The sequence below is a fragment of the Euprymna scolopes genome, chromosome 2, assembly GCF_053919585.1.
Source record: "Euprymna scolopes isolate OS-2025 chromosome 2, ASM5391958v1, whole genome shotgun sequence".
NCBI classification, from domain to species: domain Eukaryota; kingdom Metazoa; phylum Mollusca; class Cephalopoda; order Sepiida; family Sepiolidae; genus Euprymna; species Euprymna scolopes.
The window spans coordinates 168306010-168327906 of NC_136483.1; the positions used below are offsets into that span (position 1 = coordinate 168306010).

The 21897-nt window shown below is 36.1% G+C and overlaps 1 protein-coding gene across 6 annotated transcripts in view; it reads right to left on the bottom strand.

Moving 5' to 3' along the window:
* LOC145298702 (uncharacterized) overlaps positions 1–21897 on the bottom strand; it is a 324302-nt gene that overhangs the window by 20686 nt on the left and 281719 nt on the right. For 4 of the 6 annotated variants that reach the window (XM_080144337.1, XM_080144339.1, XM_080144340.1 and 1 more), the window contains 2 exons: positions 21272–21511; positions 3354–3519 (listed from right to left, as the gene is read on the bottom strand). In XM_080144337.1, coding sequence (XP_080000463.1) covers positions 3354–3519; positions 21272–21511 — 406 coding nt within the window. The remainder of the gene's footprint in view (positions 1–3353; positions 3520–21271; positions 21512–21897) is intronic. The other 2 variants (XM_080144342.1, XM_080144343.1) reach the window with 2 other exon arrangements.

Genomic DNA, 21897 nt, shown 5'->3' on the forward strand with positions numbered 1-21897 from the left:
AACTAAAACAAAAACACCCGTTTCTGTTAACACTTCTTTGCAAAATTCTTCCAGGCCTGAAAAAGGTCAGAAAGTTCAAAATAAACTCATTGTCTGCTATGCGTCATATTCTGTTAATCTTTATTCATACGGAGGGGAGAGGGCGTAAATCTGAAATAAAATTTCAGACAAAATAGAAAACTTAGTTTATAGAATAGTGGATAAGCAAAATAAGGACACAAAAGAATTATTAAAGCTGGATACATATACTTCCAGAGATCTTGGGAAAGCTTTAATGATGCATTTGTGACCTCATTTCTATTAGTGCCATCGTTTGTACACGTTCCCGGAAACTAATTTTCCAAACATACATATCTCCATCTCTACAATTATATAAATGCAACTTTGTCTGAGTGTGTGTACGAGTTCGTTCTTTATAGACTGAGACGGCTGAACAGATTTTCTTTAAAATTTACAGAACTTTAATGTGTAAGTCTGGGAGTGATCTTAGTTGTCTCAGAATACTCTTGATAATTACCAAAAATCGAAACCGTTATTTTAATTTATCTATCATTAGTAGAGCTATTTTTTCCATGTCATTGCGTAGCAACAATGAAAGAACAATGGTCCATGAAAATTCTACTGTATGTAAGTTGATAGCGTGTTTGTTTTGCTTTTGTTTTTTTGTTTTTTTGCATGACGTGGTTCAAACTCCACAGGTAAATTTATTAATGTTTTTTTTTTTTTTGTTAACTGGAAAAAAGTTTATATAAAATAATTTTATAAAAGAAACAGTAGGTTCTTTAGAGTGCAATGTAGAATAACACATTTTGGACTAAGTTATTGCATGGAGGCATATGAAGCTTCCTTCCGGGCGATTTCACAGATTTCGATGACAATAAAAATATAGGAGTGTGATGTATTTGTTGATCATCATTTAATCCCGAGCAACGTCGGGTCTCCGTACTAGTATATATATTTCATTAAATAAAATAGACATTTTTTGTCTATTAATTCTATTTTTGATCCTTTTCAACTTCCAAATAACGGTCTTCACTTCTGGCAGAAACTGGCTGATGTAATAACCATATTTGTTGTAATCCGAGTACTTTCTATTTTATTTAATGAAATATGCTTAAGAGAAAATTCTGTCTAAATATACACATAAAATAAACTAAATCATAACTCAGCAATACAGCTGATATATTTCCAATAAAAAGTGCTTAATACTAAAATTGTTATTAGCAGAGCAAATATATTTATGTGATTCTTGTATTCTTGACAATTACATTGTTTCAAGTTATCGACTTCCTCAAACGCACATGCCTCTGAGGAGATCAATTCTAACATCAGCATGTTTTAAAACAAAAATTTATATGCAAAGTGATCCAAAAAATTTATATACAAGGTGATCCAAAAAATTTATATACAAGGTGATCCAAAAAATTTATATACAAGGTGATCCAAAAAATTTATATACAAGGTGATCCAAAAAATTTATATACAAGGTGATCCAAAAAATTTATATACAAAGTGATCCAAAAAATTTATATACAAAGTGATCTAAAAATTTATATACAAAGTGATCCAAAAAAATTATATATAAGGTGATCCAAAAAATTTATATATAAGGTGATCCAAAAATGATGCATCCATTTTATTATCAGATACGGTTATTCATTAGCAGGATAAAACAATATGAGACTGCTCCAATTTTTCACTCAGATATCTCCATTACTGCGTCCCCGAAGAAAGGCCCATCTTTCGTCGGACAGACTACCCTTGGCTTGCACATTCTCTAGATCCATGTCTTTATTATTATTTTTTTTTATTTTGTTTTATTATATAAAGTACAAACAGATTGTGCACCGACGTGAAAATGCAATTTTAAAATCAAAAATAAAACAAAGATGCAATGATCTGCGTTCTTTTCAAAGATTGTCATATTTGTAAAGTAGGTCCATGTATAAAAGAAAAAAATTGTAAACTGTTACTTTTAAATAATGAATACTACATTATCTTTAATAGTTACATCTTTTTTGGACGACCCTGTATATATATATATATAGGTTAGTGATGGGACGATTCCAATATTTTTCTCCTCGATTCCAATACAATTACTGATTCCGATTCTTTTTAACACTTTAATAATTTAGCTACAGAGTTGGACTTTTTCATTTTTGAATAAACGTAAAAACTCATCTAATACGTTTTTGTTTTATTTTTTTTATTACTTAGAATGTCATCACTTATCAAGGCCCAGAGACGACTGAAGGATAAGGGCTAAGTGTTATATAAACAGTGAGACAAGTTCAGTCACAGTGGAGCTTGGGTAGGGCTAGATTATCTAAATGGATGATTCAATAGGAATTTATTTACATTAGACTTGAATACGACCATGTTATAGCCTGCTGGGAAGCAAACACACGGTAGTGCATTCCACAGACAGTTCTAGGAAAGAAACTCTGCTCATGACATTTTTGTTTCATTTTGGGCACAGATAAGGAGTGAGGTAAGTTGTTGGTGGTTGTTTTAGCTAGGTGAGTATTTGTTATGAATGTTTTATGGGAAGGGATTATAAATTGGAGCTCAGTCGAACACCTATTTTTTTTCACAAAGGAGTCACCACTTATTAAGGTTTGGAAGCCACTCAAGGATAAGGGTTAACGAGTGTACGATAGTCTACGGAAAAATATTGTAGTAATCGTTAGTAGTGGAAATTTGGTAAATTGAATTACTTAACAAGGACGGCTCATCAAGAACTTGTTTACATTGGACTTGACAACCATATTCAGTTGGAAAGTAGAAAAATGGAGCAGAGTTCCACAAGTGTGCAGTTCTAGGAAAGAAGATTTGTTCATGGAATCTATGTTTAGGTTTAGGCACAGATAAAGAGTTTGAGAGATTATTGATATTGGTTTCAGTTAGACGAGTGTTTTTCATGGAAGTCAGGCAGCTACTATAAAAATATCAATAAAGCAGAGACAGACCTACAATGTCTCTTCTATGAGAAAGAGGGAGTAGGGAGGTGAAAAGGTCATTACCGACTAAATTTTAAAGACGGTTTTGTATCCTGTCAATGCACGAAAAGAGTGCTTTTAGGGGTTTTTGCAAAAGTAAATAATATATTTATGGTGCGATGTATTGCTTTTAGGTTTACTCATAGCTTAAAATCAATAACTGTTTATCATTTAACTTTAGTAATGGAAATTAATGTTAAAAAAGACAGGGAAAAAAAACATGTATCAAAGAATCAGTTAAGGCACAAATTTTTCCGATTCCCCCAAAAGATCTGATTTTTCCGATTCTTAATCGTCCCAACACTAACGTTTCGATAGGAAATAAGAAAAAGAAAAAAAAGAAAGGAAAATGACCTATTGAGGATTTTGCTTACACATCCGTGCGATACTTGCAACTGTCTGCTGATTTCACATGGACGCACACCTTGCAGAGCCAGCTGAAGAATTTGAACCCGAAGATGGTCAGGTAATGGACGACCATTAGTGAACTCACGACCATATTGGTTGATATTCCTACCACCTGTAGAGGAAAAAAAAAAATTAAATAAAATTAGAATTTCATTAAAACGTTAGTTTCAATTTAGAAGCAATCTGAAGACACACACAAAAAAAAAAAAAAAAAAAAAAGACAACCCCTACCCCAAAATCGATACACCCACAAAAAAAGACCTCTCTCAAAATAAAAATCCAGAAAAAGATGAACGCCAGAAAAAGACCCCCCCCCCCACCAAAAAAAAAGATAATTACATTCCTCAATTTCTGACACGAGGATGAATAATTCAAACTATTTTAGTTCTTCCAACTACTGTTCTCATTTGAGCGTTATTCTCACAATGCTTCGACTGATGTAACTTCCAAGCCTTCTCCACGTATATCTTGCAGAACTTGTGGATTTTTCTGTTGAACTCGGGAATCTGCACAGAATTTCGAACAGAAACTTTTATTTTATCCACTGAGGTAGCCTGCTCCTGTTCTGTCAGCCATAACTAGGCAGAAGTCTTAAATAAATCACAATCGTATTCTTAGTGTCACCCACAACAAGGCTTGAACCTTCAACCTCCACAACATCATGAGTATAACACACAAGAACAGTAGTCTAAATAATCACAAAAAAAATATTTTCTTACAAGAGTTGTGCCATAAAAAAAATTCTCGATTATACTAGTCCAACAAATATGGACAGAAAAAAAATAATTTAAATTATTCAGACTACTATTCTCGCATCAGATTTTATTCTCACAACATTACGGCTAATGTAACTACCAATCTTCTAATGTAAACCGGCAATCTTCTTGTCAAACTCTAGAATCTACATCGAAATTCCACATGATGCAATGAATAAAAATGTTAAATCACCATAATTTCTAAACAACAGCCTTCCAGAGGCTGATGGTCAAATCCTCACAACTAGCTATATTAACTAAAAATAAAATAAAAATTACTGAAGACTTCTTCCCAATCAGGGTTGACTGAACGACAACAATCTACCTCCATGAAATAAATAATGTAGTTTTTAATTTTGTATGGATTTCTAAGTTTAACATAAAAATTCCAGAGTTTAAGATCTACCCAAGAAAGGTTGGAAGTTACATTGGTCAAAAAAAAAAAAATAAAATAAAATAAAATAAATAAAAAAAATAAATAAATAAAAAATAAATAAATAAATAAAAAATAAATAAATAAAATAAATAAATAAAAAATTATCCAAAATGAAAATAATAATATGAATAATGCAAATTATAAATCCTCACCTAAAAAATTACAAAACAACAGACAAAAACGTTCTTGTCCAGAATTTCTCGCTTATATTTAAAAACAAAAGAAAAAGTTGCATGATGTATGCACTTTATTAAATATGACAGATCATAACACAATGTCTCACTTTTGTCATAATATTTGATTTGTACTTGCTTTTTAACTAAGAAATTGATTAATTCATGTGAGTTTTGGAATATGACATTTTTTTCCTGTAATACACCATAAATATTTTTCTGAATTTTTTGTTTTATAATAAAGTTAAATTCTGGGCTTGAACCGAAATAAATAGAAAATGTTTTCTACGTTAGGAAATACATACCCATCCACTTTATTAATAATAATAACTAGAGGGACCTTTGAAAATTCCACAGTCGCATCTTTCATATGTAAAATATTGCTGCTGGGCATTCTGTGGACGTTCAGCGTGAATGGATACCCCACGATATTATTGTAGCCCTTTTGTTAAAATTGTAAAAGTATTTATTCAAGTAATCTGGTTAATGTAGTGTCAAAATATATCTGGTTTATTACAGTTTATCTCCAATATCCTTATAGGAGTCAGTGATATATTTCCATGGTATGGATGCCTGGTTTGAACGGAAACCCCTACAATATCATTACACCATCTTTAGACAGAACAGATACTACCCTTGGATCCTAGCCAGAAGACCAAGAAGATATATTTTAGTTTCACATGAGGCCCAAAAGCGGCAATGTTTTTTTTTTTTTTCTTTTAGATTGAGTCTTCAGTGATTAGGAGATCCTATTTATTAAAAAGGAGGATAGGTGATGACAAACTATGAACATTAAATTAGCGTATTTGTATGTTAATTTAATCTTCGTATTATGTTATTGCCTCTCCTCCATTTTTATAAATAGAATTCTTCAATCAAATAATTTAAAATCTGGAAACCGTGACACGTTAAAGGTAGTAAAGTATTAATATATAGATTTTTTTTTTTTTACATAGGCATCACCACTTATCAAGACCCAATGGCCACTGAAGGATATCAGTGCTTTTAAACCTTTTCGCTGGAGTGGAACCCCATGGAAACATTCCACTGGCTCATGGAACCCCTATGCAATAATTTACTTGTCTTGTGCAAAAACAGCATTTAAAAAATTAAAATGACATAAAAATACTCTTATGATTTTAGTGCAATTCTTTTGGAATTTACTGCATAATCTATATATATAAAAGCGAAAATGTGTGTATGTATGTTCGCCTTTTGTGCATGTCCATGAAAGGCTTTTTTTCAGAGAAGCGTTCGGTCGGCTCACAACTTCTTAAAACTTTTTATATCACATATAGATCATAATATCTCAGAGTTCACAACGGAGCTTGCCTGTCTACTTAATTTGCTCGACTTCGGGAAGATAAATATTCAACATTTGTCGCTCGCCGCATGTGGATTAGGCTTTTTCGTATAATAAAAGCAACACTAATTCTGCCGGTATTTTTCCAGTCGCCGGAAATGTCCGAAAGCAATCAGATTTGATCAATGTGGAAATATTTTCCTTATATCAGACAATTGCTATTCAATTTGAACAAGGGGAGCTGGTCCTCCTCCCCTCAACATCTTGGGGAAAATAAAAATAAAAACGCATTCCCACATTAAATAAAATACTACCCCGCAGTCAAAGTTGGCTTCATTAAGTCATTAAAACGTGCACCTGTCAATTCTAAGTAATTAAATAAATTCAAACATGTTTCCGTTAGTATGTTGTGGTGGCCCAGTGGTTAACGTTGCACATTTTTTTTTCACATTTTAATTTCCAACTTTTGCCTCAAGGGTTCGGGTTCGATCCTCATACTCACCTACCAAAACTTTTAAAAAATTTTTACCCCCCCCCCCGCTGGAGTTTTGATTTACCCAAAACCACACACATCTCCAAACACGCGGACAACGCCGGGTATCCCCTGCTAGTCTATATATATATAAAAGGCAAAATGTGTGTGATCATTTTATGTATGTCTCACAAAGGTTTTTTTTCGCCACAATTCTCGTGGGGCTTACTATGTCTTAAAACTTTTTATATACCGTCTAAATCATAATATTGAGGATTTGCGAACGCATGTCGCGTCTAGATTTATTTGCATCAACTTTTATAAAAATCGCGCTATTTCGCCGTATTGCCTGCTTGTTTGACTTTTAAGTATAAATAAAGTGAAACTAAACTGAAACGTTGCGTGTTCGCGGCTTTCACGTCCAGAAAGCGGTGGAGCTTCTCCTTATATCAGACAATTGCTATTCAATTTGGACAATCCCCTTAAAATGGGGAGCTGATTCCCCCCCCCCCCACCATCATCTTGGGGGAAGCGAAAACTGCCTCGCATTGAAACAAAGTAAACACACCCCAAAAAGCTGTCCCGCATTAACTAAAATACTGCGACGTCATCGTAACGCTCCTGCGATGACCTCATTAAGCGGCTACCTTTCAATCAAACCTATTTGACTCACCCTTAACTTAACACGCTGACCAATTTCTCTCACTCGTGGCCGAGATTGTTAAGGGGTTGGCTTTTGTTTCCACCTCCGCGTCAAGGCTTTGGGGTTCAACCCTAACTTCCTACAAAAACTTTTTTTATTTAACACACACATACACACACACCTCCAAACACCCGAGCAACGCCGGGTACCCCCCGCTAGTAATATATAAATGCTAACCTTAGTGACAAGACAAATTCATTTTTCAAATGTAGCAAGTTTAATAATTTAAAATTCAATATATTTAAACAATAATTTTCTTTTAAATATGCATATAATAATAAAATAGATTTTCCAAATTTAATCTAACATTCTGTTTATTTGTCCATTGTTCTAATTAAGAAATTGCGGAACCCCTGCACAGTACTGGCAAAACCCTAAGGTTCCGCGGGACCCTGGTCGAAAAGCACTGATATAGATAATTACACATTGTAGGTTTTTATGAAATCAACCTAGAAAGTGTTAGTTTTAATTAATTTATCTTTGATAAAATAAATAAAATAAAGACTGCTTTTGTATGTAATAAAATATAAATTTAAATGTTTAGTGAAATATTAAGTAAAAAAACAGGAACGAATAGTACAAAAACATACTTAAACAGACTGTGTTGTTGTCCGTCGATGTGACGTCATTAAAATAGGTGGGAAATAAAAACGTACATCCTACAGATTTATAGAAGACTAGCCTGAGTGCCCGGCGTTGCCCGGGTGTTTGGAGGTGTGTGTTGAGCAAAATAAGTGGTAGTAGGCAAGCAGGCTCGAACCCGTACCGCGAAGGAGGAAAAGAATGTGGAAAAAAAGCGTGACATCTTTGCTGTTGTGCCCATCGCCAAACCGGAAGATATGTTTAAATTAAGGCTAGTTAATTGAGAAAGAGGGGACGACTTTCGAAAATATCGGCAAAAAAGCGACCTCCCCTTATAGAAAAGTGCTCAGTTGAGGGTGAAGGAATTAATGCTTTTAACCAATTTTTCGATATTTGTCGTCCAAAGAGTCGAGATTCAAAACGATACCAATCTTGTCAAAATCTATTGCCTTTGTCAAAAGTTTTAGGTAGACATACATACATATAAACAGATAGGTGAGATTTATATTATAGATGAAAAACAATATGACGCATTGGAAGCTATGTTTATTTTATTTGTTACTAGCATGTTGCCCGGCGTTGCCCAGTCATAAAATATGCATAAATATTATATTTTAATTAATGCAGCGTTCTTATTTATTTAACGTAGGTATTAAATATAACATTAAATTCCTTTAAAAAAAATGAAGTAAAAAAAAAGGGGAAAGAAACGAGACATGTGCGTGCGAATATTATGTTTTCTCTAAACAGTAAAAGTAAAAAAAAAAATAGTCAAGCTGAGATTGAAACCCAAACTTGAAGACAGTGAGTCAATTACGATAACCATTGATACGATCTTTAAAAAGTGTTTTCAAACCTACTTCTTAACATAAGTAATTTGTCATGTGAACGATTCACGCATGCGCATTGGTGAAACAGTTTACAAGCTGACAAAAATCTGATGCCTCGCCCTCACGTACTTATTTTTTAGTTTTTACCCCCTTAGCAGACTTTTTTCCTGATGAAATCCAATTAAAAAGTTTTCTATGTATCTGATTACCCTATATACCAAATTTCAAGTCTGCAGATCCAAATTTCATTGAGTATATAGGTTGAGAAGTGTCCTCTCACACATACACTCACTTTTATACATATATAGATTTGATAAAGTATGTTTTTTTTATGCATTATAATGGTTTTCTTTGCTTTGTGAAAACGTAAGAAACAAATCTATTTTAATTTTCATGTTATAAAATGTGATCACTGTTTATTAAGCAGGGTTACCCGGTGTTGCCCAGAGTAAAAGAGTAAAATATTTCTAATAAAACGGCTATCTCTATTTTTCTCTCTGTACTTTTCCTCCTGTTTTCTCTCTTGCTCTCCCCAACCTCCTCTTTCTGCTTTGCTCAGCCCATTCCTCTCTCCACACACACACTGACAACGTTCCTTTATATAATAGATTTCTTGAGGAAGGAGTCGGCATTTTATTTCAAAAATAATATATAAAATGGATAAAAAAAATTTTTTTTTTAAAAATCAACCTCCTCCTCCTCCTCCCTAGCGAAATCTGATCTGGTAATAATGAATAATTTATTTTTTAATTTTAAATATTATTTATCCGGGGTAACACCATTCAAGAATATACCAACTTTGTGATCGTTTGTTTTGTAGAAGATACATTTTTAGGTCATACAACATTGACATTTACTCAGAGAAAATCTAATTTTTCATTGTCTTTGAATCAATATAGATGGGACGTTACTCATCTTTCACCACTATTCATATTTTCATGGTAAGTGCTCGTCTGAGCTCCAGTCTCTGGTCCACCCAGTAAAACTGGCACAGCAAAAACTTGTCTAGCTACAACCACGGTAAAAATTCCCTTTCTTCCTTCATGAACCTAAAACTGCGCAGAACATGCATGAGCATTTCTAAGAACAACTAGTTAGGGGAACAATATTATTGGGTTGCTTCCCAGCTATCTACCTCATTGTCTTTTTTTTGTTTGTTTGTTTTTTTTTTTTAATTTTTGGAACCCTTTGGGATGAGGCTTTATAAGTTGTGCATTCGTTCATTTTCTGGGCTGTTATCCTCATCTTCTTAGTTATTGTTGCTTCACCACGTTTTGGCCAACTCATCCTCTGACATTCTTCATTCTTGGTTAATCACCTGAAGAAGTTCAGAGGATGAGTCAGCTGAAACATGGTGAAACAACAACAGCTATGAAGATGGGGATAACAGTCCGCAAAAAGAATGAATACCACATCATCGATCACACAGTATAATGTAAACAAATTCTTTCCCGGAAATGAACTGCCTATCTATGGAACACAATACTGTGGGACTACCTCCCAGCTGACTACAGGATCGTTTTCAAGTCCACTCTAAACAAATTCTTGTTGAGTCGTCCTCTTAAATAATCAAAGTCTACCCAGCTTAAACCATAGTCTCCAATCCTCAGTGTTGTCTTACTGTCTACCCGACACACTCAAGCTTTATCCTTGAGTGGCTTTTGCAGCCTTAATAAGCAATGACACGTTAGTTCAACAAAAAATAAGAATCACATGACCGTGTTATACTGCTGAGCACAGACTTTTTATTTAAACATGCAATTGCAATCTATGTTGTTTTTTTTTTTTATTGTTTATTTACAAAACAATTCTTTTGTCTTGGTTATTTGTTTCGTTTTTAACAAAAGAAATAAACAAAACATGTGATGTGCCTTCGCAGTGTCATACAATTCTATGCGTATGATAACTCCTTCGTTTGCTTGTTTTTTTTTTTTTCTATGGAACTTCAGACATTGATGGGATTCTAGCGCCTTATAATCAAATCAAAATAACTAGAAACAAAGGACATCATCTGATAAATCAAGATATACTGTAACAGAGCACGGACGCGCGTATATAAACACATGCGAAGATGACGTTACTGTAATGAAAAAGCCTATAAGAAAGAGAGAGAGACCATGTTAAAGACGATCACGTGAGGGGCGTAACAAACGTAACGAGAAGTCACGCGTGGCAGGAGAATGAGGTAATAAATATCGTTGCTGTAATGAAAAAGCCTATAAGTTCTAATTACGTTTTTGTCTTGGTCTCCTTTGCGGTATAGATTGCTACAAGGTATGGGTTCCCGTGCGTGAACGTGGGTAACGATACAATACTATTTTGTTAAGATAGAGAGCATTTGAGGACCGATTCATTTTATTTACCTTTTTACAAGAGGTTTGGCACAAGGTCAAGTGTGGACTTGATGAAAGTGATTCTAAGCAGTAAACTGGACTTTAACTTGACACACCTAGGTTTTCGTGTCGTAAAACATTATCATTGTAATAAAGTTATTCACTAGCTTTCGTTATTTCAAAGTCAAATCTGGTCCAAAGCGTAGTACCTGTCAGTGTTCAATTTATTGCATTCAGTTTTTTGTGGACTGTTATCCTCATCTTCATAGTTTTTGCTTGTAAATGTTTGTAGTCAGTGGTTTAAAAACGCAGCAAGTCACTTCATCCAGAAAAATAGTAGCCAAACTCCATACACAACAAGCTGAATAGTAATATATATATATATATATATATGTGTGTGTGCTATAGAATATCTGTCCCAGACCAGCCAGGTATAATTAATTTTTTGCACCATTTTTACGTCCTCTTACATAATAGATAAAAATCAAAATATTAAATTAAATTAAATCGTGTGTCTTGAATTCTTAAAACTTTTTATCAAAATCCCTAACATGATTTTGTTTCTGAAAATTTTGGAAATTAAAGCTGAAACTTAAGGCGTCTTAAGAAATTGAAATTCAAGAAATCTTACTAAATTCATATTAAATTATTATAACTCAAATCTAATTTTCAACTGAAAGGTTGTGACGATATTATAGCCATTAAATATTGCATAAAAAGTGAAATTTACAGATAATTATTCATTGATATTTAATAAGTATTGTTAAAATTTCACAAGAATCAGAGAAAAAGGAGAGAAAGAGAAGGAGAAGGAGAAAGAGAGAGAACAAGGAGAAAGAGAGATAGAAGGAGAGAGAGAGAGAAGGAGAGAGAGAGAGAGAGAGAGAAGGAGAGAGAGAAGGAGAGAGAGAGAGAAGGATAGAGAGAGAGAGAGAAGGATAGAGAGAGAGAGAAGGATAGAGAGAGAGAGAAGGAGAGAGAGAGAGAGAAGGATAGAGAGAGAGAGAGAAGGATAGAGAGAGAGAGAAGGATAGAGAGAGAGAGAAGGATAGAGAGAGAGAGAAGGATAGAGAGAGAGAGAAGGATAGAGAGAGAGAGAAGGATAGAGAGAGATAGAAGGATAGAGAGAGATAGAAGGATAGAGAGAGATAGAAGGATAGAGAGAGATAGAAGGATAGAGAGAGAGAGAAGGATAGAGAGAGAGAGAAGGAGAGAGAGAGAAGGATAGAGAGAGAGAAGGAGAGAGAGAGAGAGGAGAGAGAGAGAGAGAAGGAGAGAGAGAGAGAAGGATAGAGAGAGAGAGAGAAGGATAGAGAGAGAGAGAGAAGGATAGAGAGAGAGAGAGAAGGATAGAGAGAGAGAGAGAAAGATAGAGAGAGAGAGAAAGATAGAGAGAGAGAGAGAAGGATAGAGAGAGAGAAGGATAGAGAGAGAGAAGGATAGAGAGAGAGAGAGAGAGAGAAGGAGGGAGAGAGAGAAGGAGAGAGAGAGAGAAGGAGAGAGAGAGAGAAGGATAGAGAGAGAGAAGGATAGAGAGAGAGAGAAGGATAGAGAGAGAGAAGGATAGAGAGAGAGAAGGATAGAGAGAGAGAAGGATAGAGAGAGAGAAGGATAGAGAGAGAGAGAAGGATAGAGAGAGAGAGAAGGATAGAGAGAGAGAGAAGGATAGAGAGAGAGAGAAGGATAGAGAGAGAGAGAAGGATAGAGAGAGAGAGAGAAGGATAGAGAGAGAGAGAAGGATAGAGAGAGAGAGAAGGATAGAGAGAGAGAGAAGGATAGAGAGAGAGAGAAGGATAGAGAGAGAGAGAGAAGGATAGAGAGAGAGAGAGAAGGATAGAGAGAGAGAGAGAAGGATAGAGAGAGAGAGAGAAGGATAGAGAGAGAGAGAGAAGGATAGAGAGAGAGAGAGAAGGATAGAGAGAGAGAGAGAAGGATAGAGAGAGAGAGAGAAGGATAGAGAGAGAGAGAAGGATAGAGAGAGAGAGAAGGATAGAGAGAGAGAGAAGGATAGAGAGAGAGAGAAGGATAGAGAGAGAGAGAGAAGGATAGAGAGAGAGAGAGAAGGATAGAGAGAGAGAGAGAAGGATAGAGAGAGAGAGAGAAGGATAGAGAGAGAGAGAGAAGGATAGAGAGAGAGAGAGAAGGATAGAGAGAGAGAGAGAAGGATAGAGAGAGAGAGAGAAGGATAGAGAGAGAGAGAAGGATAGAGAGAGAGAGAAGGATAGAGAGAGAGAGAAGGATAGAGAGAAGAGAGAGAGAGAGAGAAGGAGAGAGAGAGAGAGAAGGAGAGAGAGAGAGAGAAGGAGAGAGAGATAAGGAGAGAGAGAGATAAGGAGAGATAGAGATAAGGAGAGAGAGAGATAAGGAGAGAGAGAGATAAGGAGAGAGAGAGATAAGGAGAGAGAGAGATAAGGAGAGAGAGAGATAAGGAGAGAGAGAGATAAGGAGAGAGAGAGATAAGGAGAGAGAGAGATAAGGAGAGAGAGAGATAAGGAGAGAGAGAGATAAGGAGAGAGAGAGATAAGGAGAGAGAGAGATAAGGAGAGAGAGAGATAAGGAGAGAGAGAGATAAGGAGAGAGAGAGATAAGGAGAGAGAGAGATAAGGAGAGAGAGAGATAAGGAGAGAGAGAGATAAGGAGAGAGAGAGATAAGGAGAGAGAGAGATAAGGAGAGAGAGAGATAAGGAGAGAGAGAGAATAAGGAGAGAGAGAGATAAGGAGAGAGAGAGATAAGGAGAGAGAGAGATAAGGAGAGAGAGAGATAAGGAGAGAGAGAGATATGGAGAGAGAGAGATAAGGAGAGAGAGAGATAAGGAGAGAGAGAGATAAGGAGAGAGAGATAAGGAGAGAGAGAGATAAGGAGAGAGAGAGATAAGGAGAGAGAGAGATAAGGAGAGAGAGAGATAAGGAGAGAGAGAGATAAGGAGAGAGAGAGATAGGGAGAGAGAGATAAGGAGAGAGAGAAGATGGAGAGAGAGAGATAGGGAGAGAGAACGAGGAAGAAGAGGGAGGGAGAGAGAACGAGGAAGAAGAGGGAGGGAGAGAGAACGAGGAAGAAGAGGGAGGGAGAGAGAACGAGGAAGAAGAGGGAGGGAGAGAGAACGAGGAAGAAGAGGGAGGGAGAGAGAACGAGGAAGAAGAGGGAGGGAGAGAGAACGAGGAAGAAGAGGGAGGGAGAGAGAACGAGGAAGAAGAGGGAGGGAGAGAGAACGAGGAAGAAGAGGGAGGGAGAGAGAACGAGGAAGAAGAGGGAGGGAGAGAGAACGAGGAAGAAGAGGGAGGGAGAGAGAACGAGGAAGAAGAGGGAGGGAGAGAGAACGAGGAAGAAGAGGGAGGGAGAGAGAACGAGGAAGAAGAGGGAGGGAGAGAGAACGAGGAAGAAGAGGGAGGGAGAGAGAACGAGGAAGAAGAGGGAGGGAGAGAGAACGAGGAAGAAGAGGGAGGGAGAGAGAACGAGGAAGAAGAGGGAGGGAGAGAGAACGAGGAAGAAGAGGGAGGGAGAGAGAACGAGGAAGAAGAGGGAGGGAGAGAGAACGAGGAAGAAGAGGGAGGGAGAGAGAACGAGGAAGAAGAGGGAGGGAGAGAGAACGAGGAAGAAGAGGGAGGGAGAGAGAACGAGGAAGAAGAGGGAGGGAGAGAGAACGAGGAAGAAGAGGGAGGGAGAGAGAACGAGGAAGAAGAGGGAGGGAGAGAGAACGAGGAAGAAGAGGGAGGGAGAGAGAACGAGGAAGAAGAGGGAGGGAGAGAGAACGAGGAAGAAGAGGGAGGAGAGAGAACGAGGAAGAAGAGGGAGGGAGAGAGAACGGGGAAGAAGAGGGAGGGAGAGAGAACGAGGAAGAAGAGGGAGGGAGAGAGAACGAGGAAGAAGAGGGAGGGAGAGAGAACGAGGAAGAAGAGGGAGGGAGAGAGAACGGGGAAGAAGAGGGAGGGAGAGAGAACGAGGAAGAAGAGGGAGGGAGAGAGAACGAGGAAGAAGAGGGAGGGAGAGAGAACGGAAGAAGAGGGAGGGAGAGAGAACGAGGAAGAAGAGGGAGGGAGAGAGAACGAGGAAGAAGAGGGAGGGAGAGAGAACAAGGAAGATGGAAGAAAGGGGGAAGGAAGGAGACAAGGAAGAGGGAGGGAGAAAAGGAAGAGGAAGAGCCAAAGGAAGAGGAAGACGGGGAGGAGAGAGAGAGAGAAACAAAGAAGAGAGAGAGAGAGTCAAGGAAGAGTGGGAGAAAGGAAGAAAGAAAGAAACAAGGAAGAGAGGGGGGATAATAAAAGAGAGAAAGCGAAATGAATAGCAAAGAAAGTAAAAAAAAAAAAAAAAAAAAAGATTGGAGATAGGGATGGTGAATTAGCAGCCAATTTTGATTCTGGTCACTTGACCTTAACAACAAAAATGGAAAACAAAGCATTTTCTCGTATGACGGATTTACTATGAAGCATGTATGGTTGGATAATTGGAGAGTGACTAGGCAGGTCGGGTGGTGGTTGGAAAGTCAACTGGCTTAACAACGGACCAAGAAGTGGGTGTGATGAACATGGGAATATAGCAGGCATAAAAAATAATTACACAATCTATACCAAAGTTCAAAAATCATATTCAATACATATTTCAGCTGAACTATCCTTCTTTAACCTGTGTCACGTGTATGCTTTATTCATGGGCGGTGATATTCTTCGTGGATCTATCTTGGTAATTACTGTTTCTTGCATACTTAAATCTCATTGTTTTCGTGTTGGTTTGGAATTAGTGCATAGTGTATCTCAATACAAAATACCGATATTGCATATGAAAAATCAAGTTAACAATGATATGTAATATGAGTGTTAAAGACAGGCTTAGATCGGATGACCTCAGAGGAGATTAAATCTGAACATTATTAGGTGTTTGCAGAAAATGAGAGTTTGTTGGTTTGGTCAGATTGAAAGAATGGATGAGAGTGTTTGGGTTAGTAGATGTAGAATTTTTTTTTTTTCTTACTGTTATTTCATCTGAAACAAGGCACAGATCCATTAAATTGTAAATCTATTTGGAACCAGATTTGCAGGGATACTATGTAAGGAGTTGGGCAGAGAGATGTCCGTTCACATTACAGTAGAACCCCGGGATACAGCATTAAAAATTAGTAACAAAATACAGTACAGTATATAATACACATGTATATAATCAAATAACATTATAAATAACACCATAAGGCGGGGCAAATTCCATAACCAGAGGCTGGAAAAACATTGTACTCCATATCGTAACCTGAAAAAAAAGTATCCTAGAGCCACTCTATCCCGGGGTTTTACTGTACACTTAAATTTCTGCATGTTAGTACAGTCAGTGAAACAGGGGCCCGAGAGGGAATTCCAAAGTCTAGCAGTTTAAGGGAAGAAGCTATTTGAGTAGAAGGCTTTATGGCATCTAGAGATCTCTACAGTGAAGGGATGGGATTTTGCTGCTTGTGGGGTTTGTCAGGAGTATTTACGTTCAAGGGGTACTAGTGCTTTGAGTTTGTCAGAACACTTTCTATTAAAATACTTGTAAAACGGGCACAGGGCTACCACATTTCTGTAAAGGAACAGAGGTTGGAGTTTGGCTGACAGTGAGGTACCTATTAGGTTGCCAACTCTTTTTTGAACCCAGTCTAAATGAGAGACTAGTCGTAGATGCACCAGCCCAGATGTGGTAAAAATACTCCATGCACGGTTGAATAATGGTTTTTTAAAGATACAAGATATTCTTAGGTACGAGTAACCTAGCACGGTAGACAGAGCCCACCTTCCTCGCAGCAGCCTTAGTAATGTCCTCAATGTATTTGTTCCAATTCATGTTGTCTGTGAATGTTAAACGTAGGAGCTGGAGGGAAGGACTTTCAGGTAATGTATTATCGATTTAAATAACGAGGTCAATTGGCAAGGGAAAGCCAAGCAAAAAAGGATAGGATAAGGATGGCTTGGAGAGAAAGGATAAAGGTTTAACTAGAGTAAAGTTAGTTTGAAAGTCAATTTTTAGAAGCTGTCCAACACATGCCAGCATGTTAAACCGATTATTATACGATATGAATATCAGGGCTAAAGAAAACTCATTTATATTGTTTATATAGTGAGTTTCTATCAGCAGTCCATAGGTAAAAACTGATGCTAGGAGTACAACAGGACGATCAGGAATTTTAAGGAGTTCCTAATTACGTTTCTGAATTTTTTTAGATAAGGATTGATACTTTGTATTGTCCGGACTACTGTTCTCGTCTTGAGTGTTATTTTCACAACATTTTGGCCAATGTAATCTCTAATCTTCTTTAGGTATATGTTGTTGAATTGAAGAATCTGCATGGAATTTTGAATGAAACGCTTTCTTTATTCCATAGTGGTAGCATGCTCTTGTTCTGTCAGCCATGACAAGATCAAAATCTTGTAGCATAATGGATAAAGTACTAGGCCAAATTTAATCATAAGTGACACTCTTCTAGAGATTGGAGGTTCAATCCTCAGTGTGGGTGATATGAAAAAAACAATTGCAAATTATTTAAGACTTATACCCAGTCACGGCCAGTCATAAAGGGCTCCGCTCGAAGTTCTGGACAGATTCCCTGAGTTCCACATAAAGATTTCTCAAGTTCAACAAGAAACACATGGAGAAGGTTGGAGGTTACATCGGGCAAAACGTTGTTCAAATATAATAGCACAAGATGAAAACGGTAGTTCAAACAATCTAAATAATTTTAAGTTCCTAACACGATCCCAATGAGGATTAGATCATGTGACTGACATCTGACAAAACGATTTGGAGCTTTTAATTTACGAGGGGAGGGGAAAATGAGTAAAATACAATATAAATAAAATCACATTTAAAATTTAAAAAAAAATAGAAATTAAATAAAACCTGTTCAAATAAATGAAAATTACAAAAAATGAAAAATTGAGAGATAATGAAAAATAAGAGAAAGATGATTCTTCATTTAGGTTTTGTTTTGTCTCATATTTGGCTTTATTTTTATTTATTTTTTTTTTAACTCCATAACTTAAGATTATAAAGTCCTGCCGTCAAAAAATTAAAGTTTTAAATAAATAAATAACGTTATAATTAAAAAAAAAAAAACCTCTCATATAATAAAATAAAACTTAACTTCTCCAAAATTGGAACAGAGCCGATTTAAGATAGCCAAGTTTGCAAGCACAAAGAGCTCAGTATACTTTTAGATAGAGCTTTATAACAATAACTAGCAGGAAGACCCGACGCTGCCTAGGATTGAATGATGATCACTACTTTGTAATTTTTAAATGCTTTGTTTGTACTGCCCTCACCTCCTGTGTCACCTCCTAATCTAGTCGGAAGAAGTCAAAATGTTAGAAAACTCTTAATGTTTTATGCTTATGATTTAAATTTCATTAAAATTGAATATAATATTTTAAATTTTATGCAAGTTCTGGCCAAATAAATCACTTACAGGAGATGACAGTAGTTCAGTGGTTAATGACATGGACTGGCAACCTGGGTGTCCAGCTTGAATCCAGCTTGTTCCACAAAAATCGCTTTAACTTAAGACATTGACAACCTTTATGTGGTCCCTCCTATAAGTAACCGATATCTTTCTAGAAAGAATTCCGACTAAAAAATATATCTGGGAAACCAATGCCAACAATAGAACCGATAGATTCATACAATATGATGATGATGACGACTTACAGGCGGGGATATATAATTATTTCACACACAGAGAGCAATGTAAAGCTTTGGAACCACTTCCATTGTTTTCCTTGGAGAATTGTATATTTATGATATAAAGCTTATCAAAATAGAATATCTCACTCCTGATGCAATTCTCTACCTATATAAAAACCAGGTTCGGCTAACAATGGAGTACTGTTGCCACATCTGAGCAGGAGCTGCTAGAAGCAACTTATCCTGTCTTGACAGTGTTCAAAATAGACTTTGTAGCTTAGTGGAGGATACCCTTTTTTCTTCCCTGCAACCTCTTTCCCACAGAAGAGACGTAGCGAGCCTGTCCCTGCTTTATTGTTATTTTCATGGCAGGTGCTAATCTGAACTTCAATCTATGGTTCCCCCTCCCTTCGCCGGGCTTTCACGAAAAACACTCGTCTAGCCAGAACCACTATCAACAATTTCCCACACTTTATCTGTGTCTACACCTAAACGTAGATTCCATGAACAGGGTTTCTTTCTTAGAACTGCACGCCTGTGGAACTCTATTCCATTTGCCTGCTTTCCAGCTGACTACAATCTGATTGTCTTCAAGTCCAACGTAAACAAGTTCTTATTGAACCGTCCCCCCAAGTAATCCAAGTTATAAAATTCCCACTGTTTACTATGCTAAAATCACAATGCCTAATGTATATCCATTAACCCTTATCCTCGAGTGGCCGCGGGGCCTCGATAAATGGTGCCCCCCCCCCAAAGTAAAAAAAAAAAAAAAAAGGAAGTTTTGAAAACGGTTCAGTTCTCATAGCTCCCTTCGGTTAGGAAAGCACTTGGAGATTCGGGACAACTTCCTTTATTTTACATAATATACTTTTAGATTTCATGTAGATTCTCTAAACTTTTTTTCTAAAGAGCACACAGACATACACACAACATTCAGAATTGGATTAAAAGGGGACTCTTTTCCAGGGTTCAAATCCTGTGACTGGCTTGAACAGTTATCTTAACACCTATGATTCCGTACGAATAAAACTTACACATATTTAGATAATGATTAAATATTTATTATTTAATAATTAGTTATAGACCCACTTCAAAAAGGTCATTAATTTTTTTTTTTTCTAATATTATTTGTGTTAAGCTAGAAGTAATTATACTTCCATATTATAATACTAAAAATATATTTAATTTCAAGCAGAATAAATCGTACCTACGTAATTGTCATGTCACGAATAGTAACATATCCAAAAATTATGGAAAACGGTAAGGTAGAAAAATAATTATTCATGAAAACAGTTATAAGGTTACATGCTGGATTTGGACAAATTGGGTCACATGACATAAGCAAAAGGGGAAGTAACTCAATTGAAAGCAGAATTTATTCAGAAAACAAAAATAAACATAACATATATATATATATATAATTTGTGAACTTTCTTTTTAACTGTTTTGTTTGAATTTTGAATTTTTTTTATAAAAATTGAATTTGTGAGAAACTCATAACTTAATTACCTCCCCTGTTAACGTTTCAATTCAACTCGGTAGATTTTGAAACCAAATTGCTAGATTTTACAAATGTCTTTTTTCCTGAATAATTATTTTTTTACCCTATTGTTTTCTGTAATTTTTGGATATGTTGCTATTTGCGATATGGCGATTACGTATGTACCATTTGTTTTACTTGAAATTCAATAATTTTACGTTATTATAAGTATGAAAACAACACATGACAAAACACTTTTGCTATTTTTTTTAACGACTTATCTAGATTGGGTGAGGAAGGACTACTTGCAATCATAAAAGTTAAATAGATGCTTAGTTGGGCGATAATTGCGACTATAAGTGGATTGGAACAATAAATGGAATGGACAAACGATTTTTTTTTTTTTTTTAATATAGACAAGACATGAAGCCACTCAATGGCAAAAGCTAAAAAGTACAACTTCAAGGTTAAAAATTAGGCAACAATATGTTTTATATGGCTAAATTCCGACTCAGATAACAGTATTTTTTTCTCTCTTTGCCAGAAAAATCATCATGGAATGTAAGGACTAAAGGACAAAAAAGGGAAACAGGTTACAAGGTGCACTTTTTACTCTTCAAAAGATGACAACTTGTCAAGTATTTATTTACATTAGACTTGAAGACGACCATGTTGTAATGGGTTGGGATGCAGCCGGGCGTTATTTTATTCCATAAATGAGACATTCTAAAATAAAGTGGTGGACAAATCGGGTAAAGACTGAAGTTTATTTGTACCAGATATGGTTAGTTTTCAGAACGGACTGAATTTTTGTTTGAGAATTTGTTAAAATGAATTTTTTTAGAGTTACAAAAAAAAAAAAAAAAAAAACTATTGCAGCCATTCATAATAGAAAACAGTTAAAACTAACCTAAGTTGTAATCAGATGTTTTTTTTTTTCAAGCATTTTATTTTAAAAAACACAAAATGAGACAAAGCAAAAAAATGAATAAAACAAAACAAAAATCTTTATGTTCTATATATTTAAAATAAAAAAAAATTAAACATTTAAAAAAGGGGGAGTGTGATTTCCTATTTAAAAATTTTCAAATTAAAAGAAATTCAGGTGTTAATTAAATGTTTTGAGGGATGGGGGGCATATGGGTCTTTTTCGAAATGTACCTTCGTCATTTGTGATATCAATGGCGTTGTTGTTGGACTGCCCGGCGGCATCCACGTAGGTATGGGAACCTACGATTGACCCGTCCTCTCTGGCATTGTCTACAGCGCCGCCGCTGCCGCCTCCTCTACCTGTGGCTGCCCAGAAGCTGGAGGAGGACGAGGAAGAGGAAGTTGACGATGATGAAGTCGGGCAGGCAGATTTCGCAGCATTCACGCTTCGTTGTCTGGATGGGCCTCCTGCTAAAATAATTAATTTACAGTAACTAAAACAGTTGCCTTTTTTAGGGGAGTCAGAGTCAGCCAGTACCTCTAAAGGGCCAGCAGGCACATGGCTGGACGACACAGGCTTTAGTTCACAGTTAGAAACACACACAAAAAGGAAAACTAAACAATCATTTAAATATAATTGTTTCATTTATAGTAGAAAAAAAAAATCCAAAGTGCTCGATTATTTAATAAGATTTTAATATTTATTGATAATATTACAGAAGCTTAGCTCAACATGTTACCTTAGGTTTCAACTGGAAGAGAAGACAAAGAAAAAAAAAATTGTATGTTTTCTTGAATTTGATTTATAGATTAAGAAAGCTACTGAGCTGTTTATAATTAAAACCGAAGAAAACACC